This window comes from Schistocerca nitens, chromosome 3 (genome assembly GCF_023898315.1).
Source record: "Schistocerca nitens isolate TAMUIC-IGC-003100 chromosome 3, iqSchNite1.1, whole genome shotgun sequence".
NCBI classification, from domain to species: domain Eukaryota; kingdom Metazoa; phylum Arthropoda; class Insecta; order Orthoptera; family Acrididae; genus Schistocerca; species Schistocerca nitens.
The window spans coordinates 618,857,915-618,884,009 of NC_064616.1; the positions used below are offsets into that span (position 1 = coordinate 618,857,915).

The following is a 26,095-nucleotide window of genomic DNA, read 5'->3' on the forward strand; positions in this document are numbered from 1 at the left end:
ATGTTGGGATAAAGCAAGTTAAGATGCTCAAGAAATATATTCAGTGATGCAGTGCCATCAGGCCAGATAACAAAGGTGTTGTCCACATATCACCAAAAACACGTAGGTTTCAAATCCAACGACTGGAGTGCTCTCTCCTCGAAGTCTTCCATAAAAACATTAGCCGCAATGGGTTACAAGGTATTACCCATTGCGACGGCATCAGTCTGTTCAAAGTATTGTCCATCGAATAAAAAGTATGTCGAGGTGAGCACATGTTGGAATAAGTCTCAAAGTTCCCCATCCAGCTTCTCGCTAATGAGCAACAACGATTCCTGCAATGGTACTCGAGTAAAAAGTGAGACTACGTTTAAACTTACAAGTATATCTGCAAGTGTGAGTCGTAAGTTCTTGAGCCGACGAATAAAGTCTCGTGAGTTACAGATATGATGGTTACACTTTCCTACTAAAAGGCTTCGTTGCGCTGCCAGATGTTTCACGAGATTATACGTTGGTGCCCCCATATTACTCACAATAGGCCACTGTGGCATACTATCATTGTGAATTTTGGGCAATCCATATAGCCTGGGAGGTACGGGAGCCTGTGTATGCAGTCTCTTAGCAACCACATCAGAGATCGTGCTGTTCTTGAGGAGCTCCCAAGTTTTTCACTGAATTTTGGCTGTGAGGTCCTTATTTAGCATGCGATATGCGGAGTCGTTCAAAAGCTGGTGTATCTTGTTCAGATACATTGACGTGGAGAGGGTAACAGTCGCATTTCCCTTATCCGTCGGTAAAATCACAATATCAGGATCTTCTCGTAGGAACCGAACCACTGACCTCTTTGCAGCAGAACAGCATGATCTCCAATGTGGTTGCTAAGAGACTATGTACACAGGAGCCCGTACCTTCCAGGCTATATGGATTGCCCAAAATTCAAAAGGACAATGTGCCACTGCGGCCTATTGTGAGTAATATTGGGGCACCAACGTATAATCTCGCGAAACATCTGGCAGCGCAACAGAGCCCTTTAGTAGGAAAGTGTGACCACCATATCTGTAACTCACAAGACTTTATTCGTCAGCTCAAGAACTTACGACTCACACCATCAGATATACTCTTAAGTTTTGACATAGTCTCACTTTTTACTCAAGTACCATTGCAGGAATCGTTGCTCATTAGCGAGAAGCTGGATGGGGAACTTTTACACTTATTCCAACATGTGGTCACCTCGACTTACTTTTTATTCGATGGACAATACTTTGAACAGACTGACGCCATCGCAATGGGTAGTCCCTTGTAACCCATTGCGGCTAATCTTTTTATGGAAGACTTCGAGGGGGAGCACGCCAGTCGTCGGATTTGAAACCTACGTGTTTTTAGCGATATGTGGACAACACCTTTGTTATCTGGCCTCACTGCATTGCTGAACGTATTTCTTGAGCATCTTAACTCACTTCATCCCAACATCAAGTTCACTATGGAGATGGAGAAAAATGGCAAACTTGCATTCTTGGATGTGTTGGTACGGACAAAAGAAGATGGCACATTAGGTCACGCAGTGTACCGTAAACCAACACACACGGACTTATACCTACAGGCCACCAGTTGTCACCGTCCTTCGCAATGAAGTGGCGTACTTAGGACGTTGGTTCACAGAGCACGAGCCGTATCAGACTCAGACAGCTCATCTAATGAGCTACTCCATCTGCATAGCACTTTCCAACAAAATGGATATTCCAAACGGGAGATTCACCGTGCCTTACACCTGAAGCGGGTTACCCAACATGAGGAACTGGAAGAAGGCAAAGAACAAAGGGGAATGGTCATCTTGCCATACATCAGCAGTGTCTCTTCAAAAATAGGAAGATTATTGAAGAGGCATAAAGTTAAATGTGTCTTTCGTCCGCCGGCAAAACTCACGAGCTCTCTTGGGCTCATCTAAGGACAGCCTTGGCCTAAGAAGACCCGGTGTTTACGAGATTCCTTGTAGCTGCGGCATGTCATACATCGGACGAACTCGTCGCACTGTAGAAGAGAGATGTACTGAACACCGACACTACACTCATCTGAGGCAACCAGAGTAGTCTGCAGTGGCCGAGCATTGTCTTAGTACAGGCCATTCTATTAATTATCAACACACCAAAATTCTCGCATCGACGAGTTCGTACTGGGACAGTGTTATTAAGGAAGCACTGGAAATACATAGCTCGATGAATCTTGTAAAACAGAGACATGGGCATTCAGCTCAGTACAGCTTGGAATCCAGCAGTGGCCATATTGAAGTCGCATCGAGCAGAGAGGAGTACTATTGGTCATACGACAGATGACGATTCGCCAGCAACATAAATATTCTGTTGACAACGGGAGGATAATCACGTGCCTTACATGGACGCGCATTTTTGCTTGCGGCTTCTGACAGAGGTCGCTGGGGCGGCCGATGGCAGTGCAGAGCAGCAGTGGTAGCCTCTGCGCGTGTGCCGAAGTCTTTGGTTCTTCATCTTGCAGGTGTCGTTGCTGTCCTTCCAGCTATCGGTTTATATTGTCACTATTGGCCATCGAATTTGGCGCCTTCCACAAATGCGCACTTCCCGCCTAAGACTGGCATAAATAGGGGGCTCTAGTCATGCCTTAGCAGTGGGTTCATCGCTCCTTAAGATGTCGGTCAGTTGCGCTGATGAAATATTGTGGAGTTTTCACTATGACATCCAACATCTCGCCCGAGAACCATATATACAACATGTCCATCAGGAAAGCCTCAAGCAACACAAGTTACCTTCTCATTAAACAAATTATGCTGCTGTATGTCATGTCATTGATGTTCCTTGCTCTTTTTCCTAACTATCCTGATCATCTGCCCAACATGAGTCATCCACAGTAAGTGGGCCAATGATCCCCACCTGACCCTCTTCTTTCTGAATGTAATTTTGTGCAGATGCTCCTTACAGACAAAAAAATAAACTGTGCAAAATTTGATCTCAATGTACAAAAAATGCAAGATTCAATAGGGAGCTGCAAATACCATACAAGCTTTACTACAGTTTTTGTCGTATTTAGGATGAATTAAAATTGCAACTAGTAGAAATCCAAAGCAGATATTTGGATCACATGTACATTATTTGTGTTCAACATGATGTTAACTGCCATTCAGCTTTTTCATGCTACATAAGATCAGAGCTGGGGTGGAGTCAATGTAACTTTCCACACATACATGCCACTGAAGGGTATGTAAATGATTAGAATTACAATTCTCAGTGACACATAGAACGAAAACCAGAGTGCATCAGTGTTGTTGGTTTTTAGTGCTGTTATTAGACCTGATACGTTACATAAGTAGCGCAAACAGTGTCAGATGTTGAGTGCCTACTGTGAAGGACACAAAGACATCATCACATGTTCATGTGAGACAACGTTATCGGCACCTGACAAGAGTCTGAAAGGGGCCTCCTTGTGGGTCTCAGTTTGGCTGGGTCAAATCGTGCACTATCCCGATTTGTGGGAAATTAGGATTTAACATTGGACTGCACGGGAACATGAGGGCAGTACTCCTCTTCATCAGGATTCTGATCCACTACATCTGCCACAACAAGCAAGGATTGGTGTATTGTGTACAAACTGTATTGTAATCCTTTCATATCTATGCCTGCCATTCAACAACAAATAATAGACTCCACCATTCTGTGTCATACTGCACCACTGGTTGGAGACTAGCAGCAGCCTGACTGGAGAATTACTGTCCCATGCATAGGCTGTCATTAACACCACAACAAAAACAGCTGCATCTGTTGTATTTTCACAACTGGGAAGCATTGACAGCTACCGAGTCACTTTGCACTATGTTCAGCAATGAATCGCGGTTCCACGGACGGCTATCATTGACAAGTATGGCAGTGACCCAGGGAGACTTCCCATTCTTCCAACATTCCGGAGAGGCATGGCGTTGTTACAACTTATGTAATGGTGTGGGGAGGAACCAGGTATGATTTCAGGTCATGGCTGTTAGTGACTGAGTGAACTTGGATGGCACAGTGGTACATCACAGACATCCTGCACCCTCATGAGTTACATCTCATGTGACAGTATCATAGTGCCATTTTTCAACAAGACAATGTTCATCTACACATGGCATGTGTCTATGAACAGTCTGCATGATACTGGGGTACTGCCATGGCCAGAAAAATCTCCAAATCAGTCCCTGATAGAACATGTGTGGAACCAGCTAAGATGTCAACTCCATGCCAGTGCCAACATTCAGGATATCAACAGCCCGTTACAACATTTTTTTTGTGGGCCAGTTTGCCTCTGGAGAGGATACAACAACCTGATCACACCCTTCCCGACTCAGTCAATGCATGCACCCAGGCCAGAGGAGGTGCAGCATCATACTGGTAAGTGGGATCACATTACCAAGTTCTTTGTAAATCTGACTTAAATTTTGTAATCAATGAAATACAATTATATACCATCTCAGCCCATTAAGTTTAATTTTGTTTCCTCCTGCCTTTATGTGTGCTTCACTTTATTGGCAGGCAGTGTATACTGAGTACCCTTTAGTGCTTCCACAGTGAAGTTACTTGTATCTTGCTTCAACCTGCCATAAACAGCAACCTGTCAACTAATTTCATTTTATACTAGACCAATAATTTGCTTTATGTCTAACAGTGAACTTTTTTTTTTGACATTTTAGAGGAGAACTGTCATTACATGACAAAATTGATTTGATCCTTTCAGCAGTTTCCATTTGTTCGTCACCACGATCAGCATCTGAAGCCTTTGTAAGATAGCAGAGCAGCAAGTTTCTTGTGAATCTCACTCTGGTCTATTGGGCACAATTTTTGTGGTCTTCCTTAATTCAGCATCTCTTACTTTATCAAGAGCATGTAACACCTTTTTCATGACACTTATTTTGACAATTGCAGCAGTGCCTTTACAGAAACTCAAACTAAGATGCAAGGCTTGTTGATCAGGTTGAAATTTGTTCAGTGGCACAAGTCTTATTTTTACCATTACTAAGAAGAACTTGATGGCACTTTGAACTGTCCAAACTACTAATAGTACAAGTTGACAAGTCTGTCCTAAGAAAATAATTTTAATTGGATGCCCTCATGTTACAGCAACTTGAAGCTGCTTAGTTTACAAGAATTACTCTTTATTTAAACTTAACAACTGTGATGGAAACACACAGCTCACTGTGTTCTTGAATCAAAAGTATTTAAGTTCTTTGTTGCAGTTTTTAATGGGAAAAGGCTACCACTCACCTATAGATGATTTGTACAAATGTACTACTTCAAGCAGTAGACATATCCACACAGACTCATTTCCAGACACACATATAGGATAATGTACACTATGTTTTAGGTGGTTGCAACCACTAACTATTGTCACGTATATTGTCTTTTGGAAGCACAAAAGACACACTTAATTTTAAAAATGTACTTCAGCCTTAAGTGTCATCAGCTTAATAATCAGGCTGTCACCAACAATGAAAACGCAGCATAATAATTGTGTGCCTGGCAACAATTATATTTGGACGTGTCTTGCACTTTAAGTATATTCATAAAATCATCTACTGGTGAGTGGTAGCCTGCTCCTTTTTCATTATTTCCATCCCAGATTTCCAATGTGATAAAACTTTCTTGCTTGTGATTAGATATATATAAGTAGTAAATATATCAGAAAATGTACAAAATTACAGCACCTATAAATAACAGAAATGTATCAAACATTACATATAACAGTAGTTTGTGAAAGTTTGATGATAATATTTTCATGTTCATATTTAAACCTTATCTAGAGGATCTCCAAAACAAACAAAATGTTTCAAAGCACAAAAACATATGTTCTTTGAAATAAATATGAAGAAAATATGGGGTTATAATATTTAGCAACATGATATCAGAGTATGCACATATTTGATGCTGAAGTTTTGATGGCATGTTTACATATTGATAACTTCCAGAATACTCACAAACTGCTGCAGTTTGGTAGAACTGGCAGTAAGTAAACGTTCTGCAAAATCTACTAAAGGGCACTCAGTGTACTTCATTCTAAGATTACTGCAGACACAAAATACATAATTGAAAAACTATTGTAATTGGTTTTTCTCCAACTCTGAGCTCCTGTAGAACAAAAACTTTGAATGAATCAGCTTTCTTTCTCTGTCTCAATTTCTTCCACATATAATATTTTCTTCCACCACAACCCCCTTTCAAAGTATTGATAAAAACTCCCATTTCTTTTGAACATTATTAAGAGAGTCTTATTTATCAGTTAAGGTTTCCATTGTTTCATGTTGTATACAAACTCTGTGAGGAACAGTCTTTTTTTATTATTATTATTATTATTTATTTTTATTTTTTTTTTACTTATAGCTCGAGTCATGGAGATAGAGGCTGGTGTATGTGGATTTTCCTACATACCATGCCTCAGACATCCTTAAGCATTTCCCTCAATACATCACGGAAAGGTAGTTGGTTTCTTTTAAGTTCCATCATAAATTTCATATTAGGAATATTGTCTTGAACTTAGCAGACTCTAATACTTTTCTCTCAAAATATTTCATGTATAGGTACAATACAACCAGTAATAAGGCACTATCCAGTGCTATCCAATTAGTTTGTTGATAATTTTTGCTATCAAAAATGTAGCTGATAATGCACAACGTCTGAATAGTTCTGCAAAACAATCATTAAACTTTTCACAAATTGCTTCCAGGGATTCCAGACTTCCCACCAAGAGGAAGACACCTCAAAACTAACCTTAAATATTCATATCCCGAAGATTCAATCATCTGAGGTATTGGACAAATTCAGAAGAGATGTGAATTTTGTGTCCCCACTTCCTTATGTATTCACTGAGAAAACATTTCAACTTTTTGTCAACTGCTATGTGGGTTTGGCAGTGTTACTAGTAAGTGATCTCAGAGGATGCTTCCTTATGTACCTAAGGAAGCCCATACAATCCTGGTCCCACAGCTGTTAAAGATCAAAGATCTTTAAGGACTATCTGGCAAGCTTAATGTACTGAAAAGAGTGCCCACCACCACCACCACCACCACCACCACCACCTTCTTCTTCTTCTCCATTTTAATGTTGGTGGTTGAGACTGCCTGCAAGCATCATCATTGAACAGATTGAAAAATTTCTTTCTGTAGTCCACACATTATATTATGACCTTGTGTTGCCTTCCAGGCTAGTAAGATTACAGTTAATTTGTCCTCACACATATTTCTAGATATCATTCCAATTTTCTTGAAGACATGGAATTTAAACATTGACACACTGGTGAGTATTTTAAGATGTTTCATGGCAGCACTATGCTGAGAGTTCTGGTGTGAGTAAAGCAGCTATATGCTCCAAAGAGCTGAGGTAATCTGTTACTGGTAGAATTCAGCCCTTTGCTACGGACTTCTGCACTATCCCTGTCCACATATTTCTTAGTGAAGTTAATTTCTGTAGACATCCTACTTCTTTTTTGGATTTTTCAATGAGTGATCAGATTTGCCTCCTGCTGTCCAAACTCCTTCACAACTGCTATCTTCAGCTTGTCATGGTGTTGATTTGTCAACCCATTCCCAAGACTAGCAGAGATGATATATGACGTATAACGATGGAGGTGAAGAAGCTACTTTAAATTGATATCTTCCATTCTTTAGATTTCATGAAGCTTTTCTCATGCTGGTACCAGGTGTGTATGGTGTTTAATCCTCTGTGGCATGTTAACATGGTGTTTGAGTTTGGTGAACAAAGGTACAACTTTTTCGACCTAAAATCTTGTCAGGAAGATCAGGGATCTGAGAATTCTTCATTTCTTCTCAAGGAGCTTATCCAACTTCTGTACGTAACAGAACATCTTATACTTAGACAGTAAGGTAATATGACTCCTGAAATTTTATCAACATATGAGGTGCTATTCAAAATTTTCAGGACTGGTGCTGCCCTCTGTTGAAAACCTTACCTTTGGACTAATGGTCACCATCACCCTCGAAGTAGTTTCCATTCGCACGTACACACCAGTCCCAGCACTTCTGCCACTGGTCAAACATTTTCCAGAAGTCCTGTTTTTGAGGGTGTTTATCACCGCCAGCGATGCTTCTTGAATCCTCTCTAGTGTCGAACCGGTGGCCTTTCAACTTGAGTTTCAGTTTTGGGAATAGCGCGAAGTTGCAAGTTGCAAATCTGGCGAGTACGGTGGGTGGGGTACAACCGCCATGTTGTTTTTTGCCAAAAAGGTCCTGTTGAGCAAGGATGTGTGACAGGGCGCATTGTCATGATGCAGCAGCCAGTTCCCTTGATGCCCAAGTTCGGGCCATTGTCGCCACACGTTTTCACAGAGCTGTCTCAAAACGTCAAAGTAGTACGCACAATTCACTGTTCGGTTGGGTGGGACGAATTCTTTGTGCACAATTCCCTTGGTATCAAAGAAAATGATGATCATGCTCTTCACCAGTCTTGCTGTTTTGGGTCTTGGAGAGCCCGGGCTCTTCCACTCAAACACACGCGTATGGCTCATGCTCTGTCCCCCAAACACTTGTTGAATCACTGCAAAGGTCTACGTAGCACTTTTCCCGAGATTCGCACAGAATTTTATACACAAGCGCTGTTCTGTTCACGGATCCATTGTAAAATCACCACACACCAAACACAGAGCCTTACGGAAATCACTGTGGACACAGAACATGTCCTCCCAGCTGAATGCCACTCCGCACACTGACTCGTCAGACATGCAGCTCTCGTCACGTAGCGGTGCAAAGATCTACTACTCCTACTTTCCAGATGGCAGCACCAGTCCCAAAAATTTTGGATTCCACCTCTTAAGTCATGTGTATCCTTCCTTCTTGGATGCCAATTAGACTTTAGAATTGTTGGCTTTGAAGTTATGAAAGCACAGCTCTATTTCTGGAACCTACAATGATCTTTTATGCACAATTCTTTTCCCATGCCTGTACCATTATTCCACAAAACACACACCACTTCAGCGTTTTCCAGCTGTACCACATCTGAGACCTTTATAAACAAAGACACTGGTTTCATTTTAAGCAACGCTTAGGATCAAACATTCCATTTATAATTATATCATCCCTCACCCCTTCACTCACAGTTGAAAAACACTAAGGACATTTCCATTTCACTGTAAAATGATGTTGGTGAAGGAAAACAACCTGGCTCCAAAGAACTGTAAGAGCAAAACCAACAACTCTTCACAGTCTAGTTGGAATTGAGGCATTGTGGACATAAAAGATTATCAGATGAACAACCTGAAAATGATGACTAGACCAGTAGTTTAACTACTGTAAGCAAAATGGAACTGTTAACTTTGCCAGGAAATATTTCATTAATCAAGAATGCTGAGGAAACAAAAAAATCACACAGTAAGTTGGCATACAACAATGCTAATCCTTGCTTTTCCAAAAGCTTACCTTCATATCTGCTATGAATACATTCCTACAGGTTACATGTCTCATACTATTATATTAGGGAGTAGTGAGTGTGGCAGCTGGGAGGAGTAGGTCAGTTCTTTTACCCCTCATCCTCCCTCCATTTCTAAGTGCCAATGAGAAGCCTTTGGCTTATTCTACCTTTATCCAAGACTCTAAGCTTACACTGTTCCTATAGTTTCATTCCTGCCACAGGTGCCACCAAGGTAGCATCATTAGAAGTAACAACTAAGAACTAAACATCTATCATTAACAGGGTTAATGTTGCAATACTGCAATTTATTCATCCTGTTACTGGCATAACTTTGTGTCTCCTGACTATAAAGGAAATGCTGATGTGTGTGCTGTATGGAAAAGTGCATCTACAAAGAGAGAGAGTAGTAACTTTCACCACATAATACAGGACAGAGTAGTGATTTTCACCACATAATACTGTTATTTCTGTTCGCAAGTTAAAACAATTGAGTTCTGAGACAGAGCCAAACAAATGAAGTCATACATGATGTATGTCAATTTTTTCACAAGCTTAAAAATGATGCCAGAAGTGATAAAATTTTATTGACATCATATACTGCAACAGTAAAGGTGTAAGGTGTCTCGCTGCAAAACTGTACAGAGAATAAATGCAGAAGCACGAGCAATGGAAGCCCGTGATCAAGAAATTATGTTTTTTCCATTTCTGAGAAAAGACATTAGTGGGAGAAACTCACTGATTTGGACGACTTCCAGGAAGACCTTATTCATCATAATTTATTGGAATTCTGTACAAATAGTGAGTATCCTACATGTTCAATCACATCCCAGATGTGTTCAATCGGGTTCAGATGTGGCAAGCTGAGGAGTCAGCACTTCAATTGGAACTTGCAACTGTGTTCCTTGAACCACTACATCATACTTCTGGCCTTGTGACATGGTGCATTATCTTGCTGAAAAATTTCACTACCGTCGGGAAACATGATCACCATGAAGGAGTGTATGTGGTCTACAACCAGTGTAAGATACTCCTTGGCTATTACAGTGCCTTGCGTGAACTACACTGGACTCATGGATGCTCACATGAATGTTTCCCAGAGCATAATGGATCAACCGCTGGCTTGTCTCCGTCCCGCACTACAGGTTTCAAGAAGCTGTTCCCCTGGAAGACGATGCATTTGCACCCTCCCATCAGCATGATGAAGAAGGTATTAGGACTCATCAACCCATGCAACACACTGCCACTGTGTCAATGTCCAGTGTCGATGGTCACATGACCATTTCAGCCATAGTTGGAGCTGTCGTGGTGTTAATATTAGTGTGTGCATGGCTCGTCAACTGCAGAGGCACATCGTTATGAGTGTTTGGTGCACTGTGTGTTCAGACATGCTTGTAATCTGCCCAGCATAAAAGTCTGATGTTAGTTTTGCCACAAGTTGCAGCCTGTCCTGTTTTACCAGTCAGCCCAGCCTACGACATCCAATATCTGTAATGAGGGGTGGCCTCCCAACCGCCCAATGTCTGGGAGTGGTTTCATCTTGGTTTCATCGCATGCTGAAGACACTCACCACATGTTGGTCAAACTCTTACAGATCGCACACCTTCCTCATTCTACAACACGGACAGCACACTCACTGATACAACACGCATTGTGCATGTGTCTGACTAGCTGTCATTCGTCACCAGGTGACGCTGCTATTACCTGGACGGGTTTATATCGATAGTAGGTTGGTAAATGATGTTTCACATGACAAGATTGCTTTCATGGGGAGCTACCACTCGAGTGGAAAAATTCTGCTTTGTGATTCAGGTACAGAAAATGTAATGATGGAAGATGCATTCTGTTGGAGAGATTCAATACTGTTGTGGATAGGACTACCTTCCTACAAAAAATCCACAATATCAGGATAGAAAATCATTGTTGCCCTATTATTAATCTCTATGAGACCTAGCTCAGTGAAAACCACACCAGAAAGCACATTCGGCTGGACTCTAAAAGCAATGGTCGGTTGAAAGTACCAATAGGCAAAGGAAACAGACCAAATTGAGTGATTACCATGAAGAAATGAATAGTAATGTATTTAAACATTGCTTTTTAGATTTGTTCCATGGTTCAGAAGAGAGTTGTGTGATCATCAAGGATAACTCAACTTATCATTCAAGAAAAATGGAAAAAATTTCTAATTCAGATACAAAGAAGGAAGAAACTGTACATTGGCTAAGTGGCTAGAAGAGAAAACTATTTCAATTTCAAACTGCTATACAAAAGATGTTAAGTAAGTCAGGTGTCACAGGCACCTTAAAAATCAATTTTAACTTGATAGCTCACCAGTGTAAACAGGCTACAAAGTTGTGTAGCTGCCTTCTATCACTGCTAATATAACATGACAGAAAAAGTGTTGGTCCTAATCAAAGGAAAGATTACATGTAGTTACTTCTTGAGGAAGTAATTGATGTCACAGCGGAAAACTCAAATAAGTGTTTACGCTAAACTGAAAATCTGCAACAAAAGATTTTCTGAAGGAAGGCACCCAAGAAAAGTTCATTGAAAGCATCTTCACTGCTTTAAATGACATTTTCTTGGCATATGGCTTTTCACCTAATGAACTGTTGTTTAAAATAAGTTATTTCTGCTTCTCATCATAAAACCGTTACTGAAATGTGCTACCTGACAATTTCAGGTATCATATATCATTTTCAAGCGAGCACCTTCTACCCTTGTCTCTCCAGCAACCACTTCCACTGCTCCCTAGTATAGAGAAGACTCCACGATGGGTGCCCTTTGTAACATTAAATAGAAATGTTTCATAGCCAGTCAATGCCTCTTGTAGGAACTCAAAATGACATACAATATTTGTTACTTTCACGTTTTGGAAGAGAAAGATATTGCATAGACCCACTTCTGAGTTGTGAGGCAGGTGCGCAAGTGTGTCACTTTAGTGTTAATCGAGAAATTGTTATACTTCAAACACCCTGTGAGCTGTAATAATTTAGCAGGCACACCTTTGGTTGCTAAAAGATTTCTTCTAATGAATTTAATAAAGGAACAGAGCAGTGAATCACTTCCAGAGAATAAAGTTCCTATCCATCTTTTACCCATACTGCTTTCTATAGTCACTTTTGTTTGACGAGCAGTATCAGGGAGTAGCCAGTACATCTGACACTTCACCTTTGAGAGAAACTGTAACAACTACATTCGTCGATAGTTATGATGATTGATATTAATTCTGAATCACCATAACGGAATGGCCTACATCTGTTGACAACAACTCTAAACCTTGAATTGCCTGTTCCTTGGTTACACAGTGCAGTGTCTGCTAATGGAAAACCCCCTCAACATAAACACTTACAGAAGTTCTTAGAAGACAACTGCCAATAAAATGCTAAGGTTTCACTAAATGTCCTGATTTATTCACTGTACATCCTCTTCCATCACAATCTGAACAGGACCTGCATCTTCTTCAACAAATTTCCATTTTGTTCAATCAACTGAAACATGTAGCCATGAAACAATAAGTTCCAAGTGCGAGTATTCCGAATCCAAACAAATGTGTTTTGAAATTTTAGCAAATCAGCATATGAAAAATTTCTCATTTCAACTCCATGATTGATAGTGACATTACACCCTGTAGAGTACAGTAATGGAGGCCTCTCTATCATTTATAATAATCACTTGTAGTCAAAACTTGTAACTGTAGATGAGATGGATGCTGCCCTTGCATTCCTTTCCTGGATATATAAAGTGATTTTTCCACCACTAATGTTATGCTCCACTACAGTAGACAATTTTATATGTAATCCGGCATCCTCACACTGTTGGTCCCTTTAGAGTTGTAATAGATTCTGACTAGATTTCCTTCGAAATCTCATCCAACTTTTTTCAAGAACCGCTTCATTGCTTTAGTTCACTTCCTACATTTTTCCTTCTGCACTAAAAGTTCTACCTACTTGTTTCTTTCTAGTTGTTTTACTTTCCCCATTTCTGTTTACATGTCACTAGCAACATATTTGAGAATTTCATCTCTCGCATCTAAAAATTGTGGGCTTATATTATTCTTAAAGCTAAAGCACTTTCTCCTTAATTCACTAAATGTTCTGGAGTACTCCAGATGTACAACTACACAAGAAAACTGTTTATGGATAGCACAAGCAGCAAATCATGTGGTACAGAGGGGACATCAAACATACCTCAGGCTTAGGAGCCCACAACCTGACAACCGGATCAATTCCACTGGTAGCCAAAAGACAGTAGGTTGGATGAGGCTGCAAACAATTCACAATTGAGTCATCCCCACGCAGGATTCTAATGATATTTGTTGTTCGTCTATCCCATATAAAGAACGATCCATCATCAGAACCTGCTACAACAAACTGGCCATCACTGGAAAAGAAAATAAATTAAAAATAATATCACATAATGGTGATGGAATCTACATTACAGGGAACTCTCAAGCAGAAGAAGTCAAATCTAATAAATCCTGAAATTGCAGTAAAATAATGTTTAGATAACAATTGGGTGCCTTTTCGCATAAGACACAGCTCTCACACTGTCTCCTAATATATGCCTTTACTTGCAGTTTCTTCTGTGTCAACTCCTCAGACTTTCATTTCATTTTAAGTAAAAATCATGTTTATAATAAAGTAATACAATATGACAAAACAGACGATTTTATAAATGATTAGCTGAGTACCCAGCATTGCCTGGCTATATATTTACTCCAGTCCTCTTTTAGTCCTTCTCCTCCTCCCCTCTCTCAGTGCTTATCCTGCCCCCCTCCTCCCCTCTCTCTGTGCTTATCCTGCCCCCCCCCCCCCCCCTCTGTCCATCTCCTTCCTCTTTCCTCTCTCTGCCCTTCTCCTCCTTTCTCTGTCCATTTCCTCTTCTTCCCTCCATCTGTGTCCATCCCCCCCCCCCCCCCCCCAATAGGAGTTGCTTGTAATAATCCCCACAGTATTTCTGTCCGAATAGTAAGTAGTTCATGTACCCAGTTTGGTTGAAACCGATCCAGGGGTTTAGGAGGAGCATTTTACCCGTGGCACTGGCCACATATGTACATGTCACATATTTCACAGATATGTACTCAGAGTTCACCTGTATCTCAAGCAAATTTCACCCTGCTGTTTTATTTCCACAGAGCTCAATGTTTATGATGTCGTATCTCCTAAAATGTGTTGTACTATGCTATAATTTTCTATGTACATTCACCAGCATATGTGACTACTGTCTGACAAATGTAATATGCATACAGCTGGCAATAAAACAGTAATAAATTAAAATATCACATTGGATACGGCAGTTTTACTGCATGAACAGAAAAAATGTAGTTAGCAATAAACATTCTTCCTTTCATCATTTTGTGTGGGTTGTCAGTGAGAAAGGTTCATAAAGGTTTGACATTGTGTGTCAAGTTTGTTGCACGTCACTACGTGCCCTCAGCCTCATATACTGGATGAATAATATCTGGGCATTTGCGCATTGTGGGTTACACCCCTTTTGATAGGTAGGTGGTTCTTACTCCCACAGGGATTCTTTCCAGGCAGTAAATGATATGTCTACCAAGTTTGGTTTGAAATCAGTCCACCTGTTTCGAAGGAGATGAGGAACATAAATATATACACTGCAGTGACAAACCTCACAGGATATCTCCCAATAGCATGTTGGACTGCCTTTTGCATGGCACAGAGCAGCAACTTGACATGGCATGAACTCCACAAATCGTTGGATGTCCACAACAGAAATAATGAGCCATGTTGCCTCTATAGCCGTCCATAATTGCAAAAGTGCTGATGGTGCAGGATTTTGTGCACGAACTGACCTCTCGATTAAGTCTCATTAATGTTTAGTGGGATTCATGTGGGGAGATCTGGCTGGCCAAATCAATCATTCTTATCGTCTAGAATGTACTTCAAACCAATCGCAAATAACTGTGGCCTGGTGACATGGCACATTGTTAACCATAAAAATTTCATCATTGTTTCAGATCATGAAGACCATGATTGGTTGCAAATGGTCACCAAACAGCTGAACACAACCATTTCCACTCAATGATCAGTTCCGCCAGATCAGAGGACCCAGTCCATTTCATGCAATCACAGCCCACACCATTACGGAGCCACCACCAGCTTGCACAGTGCCTTATGACAACTTAGGTCCATTTCTTTGTGGGGTCTGCACCACACTGGAACCCTGCCATCAGCCCTTACCAGCTGAAATTGGGCCTCATCTGATCAGGCCACAGTTTTCCAGTCATCTAGGGTCCAACCACTAAGTCACGAGCCCAGGACAGGCACTGTAGCAGAGTGTATACGTGGACAGTAAAAAAATCCCGGATTTCCCGGTTAAAAAAGCACTTTTTCCCATGTCAAAATACACTTCTTCCAGGATGAAAAGTACACTTTTTCCATGATGAGTGGCAGTATGCTTTCCCTTGGAGCTGTAAAAATATCAATCCTTTGAATGGTAAAGGTTTTATACACCAGCATAGAACTTCCCGGCACTTCAGAGAATGAAAAAAACTACGAAAAAAATTTTTTTGGGAAGATCTTTGATCTGCAGCAACATTTATGCTGCATATTTTCGTATTCGTATTACAAAAGTATAGATTCAAATTCACTAAAACACAGTACGTTAGTTTCTGAAGCATTGAAATCGAGAGGGAAATGTGCTTTTGTAAGCCAAATCATGTGATCTTGCCAGCCAATAACAGCAGATATCCAGAGCATAGGACACTTGAAGTCAGCCAATAGCAACATCACTGTTAAGTAGCATGAACAAACAAATAGGAAAAGTTAATGATTTAAATTAATGTATATAGTGTAGTTACAAGAAAAGTTAAGCTTTTACATATAATATTGGCCTTTTTGTGTGTATTACACTTTATGATACACCCCACATATGTGCCAGTAAAATTTTAAATAATGATATTAATGTCTCATCTTCTGGGCTCAAAAATCTTCTAAGTAGATGGTCCTCAATGTGTTAAGTTTTAAATGGGAGTCAAATGCTCTGTGATTTAAGAAATTCAGTGCACGTTCACATATCACATACATAACATAGTTCATCCTGCATGAAAGGAAATTTGCTCTGAAAGTAACGTTTTTCAAAGCACCATTCACAGTATTTTCCCGCAACCTGTTAGAAGTAGTTCATTTCAGCAGTTGCCAGAGAGTGCCAAAAAACAGGTGTTACTGCAAATGGGCAGCTACGATGATGCAGGAAGCTTGTATGTTTGTAAATATGTATACAGTATTAAGAGATCTTACATTATGTCATGAAAGACAGCTTAAAGTGCACGTTCATTCATGTGTCCAGATTCACAATGAAGTATGCCCAACCTGGTATTAAGTTTTTTGATGCTGTTTTTGGGATGCAAATTTTCTAGGAGTTCCAATACTGTATTATCTCATATTTGGTTCTTTATTATGGCACAATGCCATACGTGCACTTGAAATTCAGTTAATAGTGGAAACCAGCCAACAGTGTAGAATGAAATAAATTGACTGCCTCTGCAGGAGAGATTAATAAAGGCCACATTTACTTAGCACACTAATAAAAATAACTTTATTGCTATTCAAGGTGATTAAAGCCTGACTGCGAAAAATGTGGAAATAAAACAAAATCAGAACACGGAAACTAATAACATATTTTAGCTTTCCGTAATTATGTGAACAGGGTGTATACGCAGACGAGGAAAAAAAAATTCCCGGATACCCTGTTTAAAAAATATGCTTTATCCCAGGTGAAAATACACATTTTCCGTGCAAAGTGACGGGAGGTTTTCTGTAGATTTTTCTCTTGGAACTGTAAAACTTCTCAATCCTTTGAATGGTTAATGTTTTATACACTGGCCTAGAATTGCCCGGGAAGGAGGGGGGAAGGGGGGGGGGGGGGAGAGAAGTTCTGGAAAGACTTTTGATGAAGAAAAAAGGAGAGAAGTTTTGGAAAGACCTTTGATGTGCACCAGCATATACGCTGCATATTTTCATATTACGAAAGTATAAATTTGAATTGCACAAAACACATGACGTTAGTTTCTGGAGCGTTGAAATCGAGATTGCGATCTCCTTTTGTAAGCCAGTCGTATCTCATGCCACGTGATCTCGCCAGCTGATGACAGCAGATATTCAGAGCATAGGACACGTGTTATAGTCAGCCAATAGCAAGATCACTGTTAAGCAGTGTGAACACACAAAGAGGAAAAGTTAATGCCTTACATTAATATACATAGTATAACTACAAAAAAAGCTAAGCTTTCACATATAATATTGGTCTCGAAGATTAATAAGCTACAAGAGAAACAAAGCTTTCACATGTAATATTGATCTTTTTTGTGAGTGTTATACTTTAAGATATATCTGGTCTTCTGGGCTCGAAATTCTTGTAAGTGCCTGGTCCTCAGAGTGTTCAGTTTTATACGCTGTGTGATTTAAGAAATTCATCCCACTTTCTCACACGTAACATAATTCATCTTGCATAAAAAGAAATTTACTATGAAAGTAATGCTTTTCGAACCAACGTTCAGAATACTATCCCAAGACTGTTAGAAATAAGTACGATTTAGCAGTTGCCTGAGAGCACCAGAAAACAGGCATTATTGCGCGTGCACAGTTGCAGTGGTTTAGAAAGCCCACACGTTCATATGTATAAAGCACTAACAAAGCTTACATTATGCCATGAAAGAAACAGGATATCAGAGCATACTCCAAAAGCATCGGAATTTCGGAAACCATGCTTAAATGCATAATACGGCTTGAAGTGCACATTGGTTTTTTCCAGATTCACAATGAAGTAGGTCCCATCTGATATTAAGCTTTTCAGTGTGATTTTTGGGATGTAAATTTTCTTAGCGTACCAGTACTGTACTATCTCATATTTGGTTCTTTATTATGGCATAATGCCATACATGGCAGAAGATGGAACCGTGCACTTGAAATTCGGTGAACAGTAGGAACTAGCCAATACTGTGGAATCAAACTCTTCGTTCCAAATAAATTGATTGGCCCAGCCAAAAAATTAATAAAGCCAAATCTCTTTAGCAAACTGACAAAAATAACTTCATTGTTCTGCAAGGTTAATGCTTGACTGCTAATAACTTGGAAATAAAATAAAACCATAAAACTGAAACTAACAATATATTTTTGCCCTCCATAATTACGTGAATGTACTTTAATTCGCTTGATAGCTCCCGGCCACAGAAACCAGTTTTGTTTTCATTTGACATGGGAGCTGTAAACGAAGAGGAAACAGCGAAATCACTTAACGCAAACATGGGTGACGTGGAGACTAACCCCCTCCCAACTACAACTCAAGACAACAATGCGCATGCGCGAATCTGGCAGCTAGGGCACGTGAGAAAATTTTTTCTCGTTAGTATTTGGCTGCTTGCTGCTACTGCTGATATAGCTAATAGCCACACTTCAGGTAGCGGGAAGTGTGAGAAGGTACTGCTCATACACGAGTCAACTGCACACGCACATGAGCCCGCTGGCAACTGGTTAAATGAATCTAATGTAAATAGTTGTGACATCACGCTCATAGAAAGCAGTTTATTGCTACTAACTATTACATAGTCTTCGCCCTAAGGCCTTTGACATATTTTTGCTGTTTGCAGACACTTGTGCATGCATGGTGTTTTGTTGTTGTAAATGGCGCATTTCCCCCGGGTTTTTCCCAGATTTCCCGGTTGTCCCAGGTCGTATACACCCTGGTGAATGTATTTTAATTCACTTGACAGCTCCCCGCCACAGAAATCCATTTTGTTTTCATTTGACTTGAGAACTGTAAACGAGGTGGAAACAGCAAGATCACTAAACATAAACATGGCTCAGATGGAGACTAGACCCCTCCCCACTAGAAGCTAGACTGCTCTGCGCATGGGCGAATCTGGCAGCATGGGCGCGCCAGAAAAATTTTTCTGGGTAGCATCTGGATGCTTTTAACTACTGCTGATACAACTAACAGCCATACTTCAAGTAGCCGGAAGCGAGGAAAGGTATTGCCCCTACGCAACTCAACTGCACATGCACGTGAGCCTACTGGCAACAGCTCAGATGAACTTAATGTAAACAGTTGTGATGTCATGCTTATCAGCAGCAGTTTATTGTTACGAAGTACTCCATAGTCTTCGTCTTAAGGCCTTTCACACATTTTGCTGTTTGTCAGTTCTTACCAGTCAAAATCACAAAAATTTAACTGAAGAATAAAAAAATGTGAAAGTCTCAGAATTCTAAAAAGTTCCCACGTTTTTCCCGGTTTTCTCCCAGATGAAAAAATTTCCGGGTTGTTCTCGGATTTCCTGTTTGTCCTGGAGTGTACACATCCTGTGTAACCAATGTCGTGTTGCTAGCAAAGCCATTCCCATCAGTTGTCTGTTGCAATAGCCCATTAACGCCAAATTACACTGCACTGTCGTAACAGATAGGTTCATTGTACATCCCACACTGACTTCTGCAGTTATTTCACACAGTGTTGCTTGACTGTTTGCACTGATAACTCTACACATAGACCACTTCTCTCGGCCATTAAGTGAAAGCCGTCAGCCATTGCATTGTCCGTAGTGGGAGGTAATGCATGGAATTTGGTATTCTCAGCATTCGCTTGACACTGTGGATCTCAGAATATTGAATTCCCTAACAATTTCTGGAACAGAATGTCCCCCGTTTGTGCCTCCGGCTATCATTCCACATTCAACGTCTGTTAATTGCCATTGTGCAGCTGTAATCAGGCTGGAAATCTTTTCACATGAATCTCTTATGTACAAATGACAGCTCTGCCAGTGCACTGCCCTTTTATATCTCGTGTATGCGACACTACCGCCATCTGGATATGTGCATATCGCTACCCTGTAATTTTTGTCACCTCAATGTACATTTTTACAATGTGTCTGGGTAACTAAAAAGAATCCCCCCACACACACACACACCAGCAGCAGCAGCAGCAGCAGCAGCAGCAGCACAAGCGATGATGATGATGATGGTGATTAGTGCCAGGATTTTTGTGATAGGGCACATATTTTCCATTAAGACTGACACATTCCTGAAGTACATATAAATGCTTGCTATGAAAAAGCTTAATGAATTATTGTAATTTGTTAAGTCATATTTATGCATAGAAGGGCATTTCCCTCTGACAGGGCATATTTTCACAAGTAAATGGTCATGTTCATCATATTGATCTTTCAAGAACTAAAGAAATTTTCTCATACTATTTTCTTTCTTCCGTGTTACATTTTTCGTAATTGGGCATTTCATTTTGTTTCATGAGAAAGGGCATATATCTACCTCCTTCCCTACTTTATTTGAATTTACAATATGGACTTCCCCCTCACACAACAGTGAGTTTGTGTAGTCCATTCTTACTCTATGAGAAGACAATGGCTTATGCCATTCTGGACCCTGTACTGCAAAAAGTGTCGCATTGTGCTATTCAATCTTGTTGAAGTCTGAAGTACGTTCAGTCTACTTCAGGAAAAATGCCTGAAATGAAGCAAAGTAGTCAAGTAAATTACAACAGTTCATGTCTTGATATGGTGAGAGAGTATTTAAGACAGATGGTAAAATAGTATATTGGAAACCGTGCAATGTAATAGTAACTGCACAGAAGTCATGTAACGTTCAGGAGCATATTGCAACAGGAAACCATAAACATGCAGTACAATGGATTGTAAATGGAAAAACACTACAAATAACCCCAGGGGAATCCCACTAATCTTGTTCGTTCACTCTTTGGAGAACTTTGTGCAGCTTTCCTATGTGCTAACATTCCCTCAAGTAAATTGAACCATCCAAAATTTTGTGAATTCTTAGAAAAATACATGGGTGAATCTCTCCCTAATTATTTTGAAGCAAAAAAGGACTATATAACCCAAAGCTACAAAAAAACAATGCAACAAAATTGACAAGTTACAAATAAAAAAATATGTTTTCTATCCTACTCTGTGCAGATAGAACACAGTTTACGGTAACTAATACTGGTGACATAGAGGGCAGTGAATCAAAACAGGTGGTTCTGGAGGTACATGACAGCAAAGTTCACAGAGCGAATGAATAACCAAAGACAACTGAGTTAACAAAGTGAATGAATTACCAAAGAAAGTCCAGAGTGTAGGAAAGTTGTCTTAATCGGATATAACAATCCTGGAAGCAATCCATATCACAAATGTAAATCAGGCAAAGTTACAGCGCATAACTGGAAACTTCAGAGATTAACGAGAGAGTGGCTAACAATAGCCACGCAGTGGTATTTAGCAGTAAACACTCATCAGAGGGCAGCACCACTTCATGTGTTTGCCGTGGCTACAGCGTCTCACATGGGTGCAAGCTGCAGCTGTTATCTGTAGACCTAGTATCTCTGATGTGTCCTACCTATCAATACTTGGTTAGGCGGGGAGTCCAAATCGCCACCGGATGGTAAAAAAATGACTCTAGGGGAAGATATATTGCAAATGTCCCTGTGGAAACTTTGGAAGATGGTCCAGGAGAAATGTTTCTAATAACTATGAACATTCAGAAAAAGTAATTTTTTCTACCGTTAGTGAATTGTTCAACAATCTACACATGACATGTGGCCCAAAGACATTGAGCACGACAATGTGCTACTCTTCTTAACGGATGCTGTACCTTATATGGTGAAAGCTGCCAATTAACTAAAAGCATTATTCATACGCTGAAATGTTTCAAGTGACTTTGTTAGCTCACAACTTACACAGAGTTGCAGAAGAGATTTGTAGTAAATTCAGTGATGTTGATAAATTTACTGAGTGTATGAGAAAGGTATTTTTGAAAGCCTCTTCCTGTGTTGCAGTATTTAAGTTGTCAGCGCTACACATTTCCTTACCATCATCTCCCATTTTGACAGGATGAGGTCCTGGATTCATGCCTGCAACTATTACTCCCACAGCTTCAATGACGGGAAAGCATCATTGATTAAAGCATCATTGATTCTTTCAATAGCAGTGAAGCTGCTTCAATTGGAATAGCCCAAGAATTAATATGTAATGCTGAAATTCCAGGTAAACTTTCATGTATAAAATCAAATTTTGGATTCATTCCTGTTGCCACAACTGCTTTGGAGCATTCACAATTGCCACTAGTGAACCATACAGAACAAGTGAGGAAAAAAAAAACTGTGAATAAAATAGAAGCTGTTTGTGTTAAAGTGGGAGAAAATGGAAACTGTGTTAGAAAAAAAGAAGGCTATCATACACTGAGTTCCATTTCAATGATTTTTTGGGTGAAAAATTCTCTTTTAATCAGGTTCAAATAATACTGTGCATTTTAAACATGACACTCTCGTATCAGCTGGAGTAAAAAGAAGTTTTTCGAAGTACAAGGATTTGTTGAGTGGCAATAGGAAATCTGTTTTACTTTAAAATTTACACAAGGTATTCACTATATATGCCAACTCACAATGGGACCCTCCATACTGTAGATCACGAATTTTGATGCACTTCAAATATGTTGTAGAGGCACTTACCCTGAGTACCTGGCCATACGGTTTTTTAGCGACGGGCCTTGGTTTTTGAGAAAATCGGTTTTTAAGTTCATTGCGTGATTTCTATGTCCATAACATTACGTACATTTCGAGCAAATCAGCATAGCGCAGCAGTAAAAAGGTTCACTGCTACCACGCTGGAGGTACTGTGGTCCGTCCCGTTGCTAAAAAACCAGATAGCCAGGTACTCAGGGTACCGTATTTACTCGAATCTAAGCCGCACTCGAATCTAAGCCGCACTCGAATCTAAGCCGCACCTGAAAAATGAGACTCGAAATCAAGGAAAAAAAAAATTTCCCGAATCTAAGCCGCACCTGAAATTTGAGACTCGAAATTCAAGGGGAGAGAAAAGTTTTAGTCCGCATCTCCAAATCGAAACAAAGTTGGTCCATTGTAATATGAGACACAATTTAGGTCGAATGAATGACGTTACTGTGGTGTCACCGCTAGACACCACACTTGCTAGGTGGTAACTTAAATCGGCCGCGGTCCTGTAGTACATGTCGGACCCGCGTGTCGCCACTGTGTAATCGCAAACCTAGCGCCACCACATGGCAGGTCACAAGACACGGACTAGACCTCGCCCCAGTTGTACGGACGACATTGCTTGCGACCAGAAGTACGACGCCTTCCTCTCATTTGCCGAGAGACAGATAGAATAGCCTTCAGCTTAGTCCATAGCTACTACCTAGCAAGGCGCCATTTGTATCAGTGCTTATAGCTTACTACTATTCAAGAGATGTATTCCAACAAGAGAATAAAAGTTAAGTAACATCTACGTACTTTTCTTCTTATTCATTAATAAGTCTCATGTTCCAGAACTTCAAGCCCGTCTGCGTTAGTTTAGCGTGCACCTAGCTACCTCATTGTGTCTATGCTGTATGAGCTAGACACAACATTATTTGGCGACGAGGATGGGATGCCGCGCCCAAGTTGCATAAATTGATTGTACTTTGCTCTGATTTGCTTGTGTCATGGCTTCGCCACAATCTCCAGATGTACTGTCCGAATTTTTTCGCTTGCAGAATCAGCAGACGCAGGCGTTATTGGAAGCCCTTGGACAGCTCGTCCAGGGTCAACGTGCGCTGCAAACCGATGCGGCAGCCGCCGCTTCTTCGCTACCGCTGCCTCCAAACGCTGTTGCACCTCCCTTTCGGCCATACGTGGCGGCCGAAGAGTCGTGGACTGAGTGGTCCCGACAATTTGCCTTCCATCTAGCAGCCTACAGAATTCAAGGTAATGAGCGGCAGCCGTTTTTGCTTTCTTGTGTCGGTGTGTCTACCTACCGTGTGATTGTGAAATTGTTTCCCCGACGCGACGTAGCAACTCTGTCCTACGACGAAATTTTGTCTGCTTTAGATGCCTATTTCAAAGAAACAGTAAATGTAGTTGCAAAAAGGTATACGTTCTTTCGTACAAAACGTACGGCCGGTCAGACTAATAGGGAGTGGGTTGCAACTTTGCAAGGACTTACTAGGGAGTGTGCATTTGAATGTGACTGTGGACTTCCTTATTCAGACACTATGGTGCGTGATGCAATAGCACAGAACGTTTCTGATGTTCGCATACGGGAACAGATTTTGAAACTAGTTAATCCCTCCCTTCAACAAGTGATAGACATATTGGATAGGCAAGACACACTTGACTTTGCTCAGGCATCATTTGAAACTTCGCCAGCAGTGTGTCACATTAACCGGCCCGCCGGCCGCGCTGCCCGGGACGCTACACGGCCCTCGCGCCCGTCCGCACAGCAGCGGCAGCCTAGCTCGCAAACACGTGCGCCGCGTAAGCAAGCAACTGCAGTGAAATCATGCCCGAGGTGTGCAACTAGACATTCGCGTGAAAATTGCCCGTCACGCCAAGCTATTTGCTTTTACTGTCAAAAGAAAGGACATGTTCAAAGTGTTTGCCAGAAAAAGCTTCGATCAGACAATCACACAAATTCCAGGCCTTTTGCTTCGCGCCGGAATCGACCCCAGGACAATCAGGCTCGTGGACCTTCGCCCATGGACATTCATGTAGTTCATTCCCACCCGTCCAGTGACACTTTAGCTAACAGTGACTGTGTTCGTCCCACCAAAAGTGTGCGTCGACGTCGCCGGAATTCCCGTAAAGTCACAAGTGCTTCTGTACCTGTATCAGTTCACATTGCACGTGACAGTCGCTCTTGTCGTCAGCAGGACAATAAACTTTTTGTGGACTTAGACTTTGAAGGCAAAGTGATCCCCTTCCAGCTCGATACCGGAGCTGCAGTTTCATTGCTCAATCACGACACGTACAAACAACTGGGCAAACCGCCATTGCGTGCCGCAAATGTTAAGTTACATAGTTACTCAGGACAGCATATACCTGTGTTAGGACAGTGCAGCCTTATTGCAACATACAAGGGACAAACAAAACTTGTGTCATTTTACGTTCTTCGTTCTTCTACTGCAGTGAACTTGTTTGGTTTAGATTTGTTTCAATTGTTTAATATGTCTATAGTAAATCAGGTCCTATCAGTGAATCAGACTGTGCCTTCTGCCAGTGTTTCTAGTCTTTGTGAAGAATTTGCAGACATTTTTGCACCGGGCCTTGGTTGCGCTAAGAACTATGCTGCACATTTGGAACTGAAAGACAACGCGCAACCGAAATTTTTCAGAGCGCGCAATGTTCCCCACGCATTGCGTGATGAGGTCGCAAGAACATTACACGATTTAGAATATCAAGGTGTAATTGAACGTGTGCAGGCTTCTCTCTGGGCCTCACCCTTAGTAATTTTGCCTAAACCTTCCGGTAAACTGAGACTTTGTGTGGACTTCAAGGCCACTGTGAATCCACAACTTGTGACTGCTACTTTTCCTTTGCCCCGCCCGGAAGATCTTTTTGACAAACTGTGCCCGGGAAAATATTTTTCCAAATTGGACCTAGCAGATGCGTACTTGCAGATACCTGTGGACGAAGAATCCCAGCGCGTCTTGGTGGTAAACACGCATCTTGGCTTGTATCGCTTCAAGAGACTGCCATTCGGGTGTGCATCCACACCTGCTTTCTTTTAGCATTAACTCCAAACAGGTTTGTGCGCAATGCTTCTTCCATTTCAGCTCCGCTTCATCGCTTACGCCGTAAAGGTGTTCCGTTCGGCTGGACGACGGAATGCGAACGCGCCTTTCGCCAGTTGAAATCGGCGTTACTTTCAAATACTTGCCTTACGCCATTCGATCCCCGAAAACCCC

At 41.0% G+C, this 26,095-nt stretch overlaps 1 protein-coding gene across 3 annotated transcripts in view; it reads right to left on the reverse strand.

The window, feature by feature from the left end:
• Nucleotides 1-26,095, reverse strand: part of LOC126248554 (WD and tetratricopeptide repeats protein 1-like) — a 208,142-nt gene that overhangs the window by 26,761 nt on the left and 155,286 nt on the right. For all 3 annotated transcript variants that reach the window (XM_049949637.1, XM_049949635.1, XM_049949636.1), the window contains exon 14: nt 13,577-13,769. In XM_049949637.1, coding sequence (XP_049805594.1) covers nt 13,577-13,769 — 193 coding nt within the window. The remainder of the gene's footprint in view (nt 1-13,576; nt 13,770-26,095) is intronic.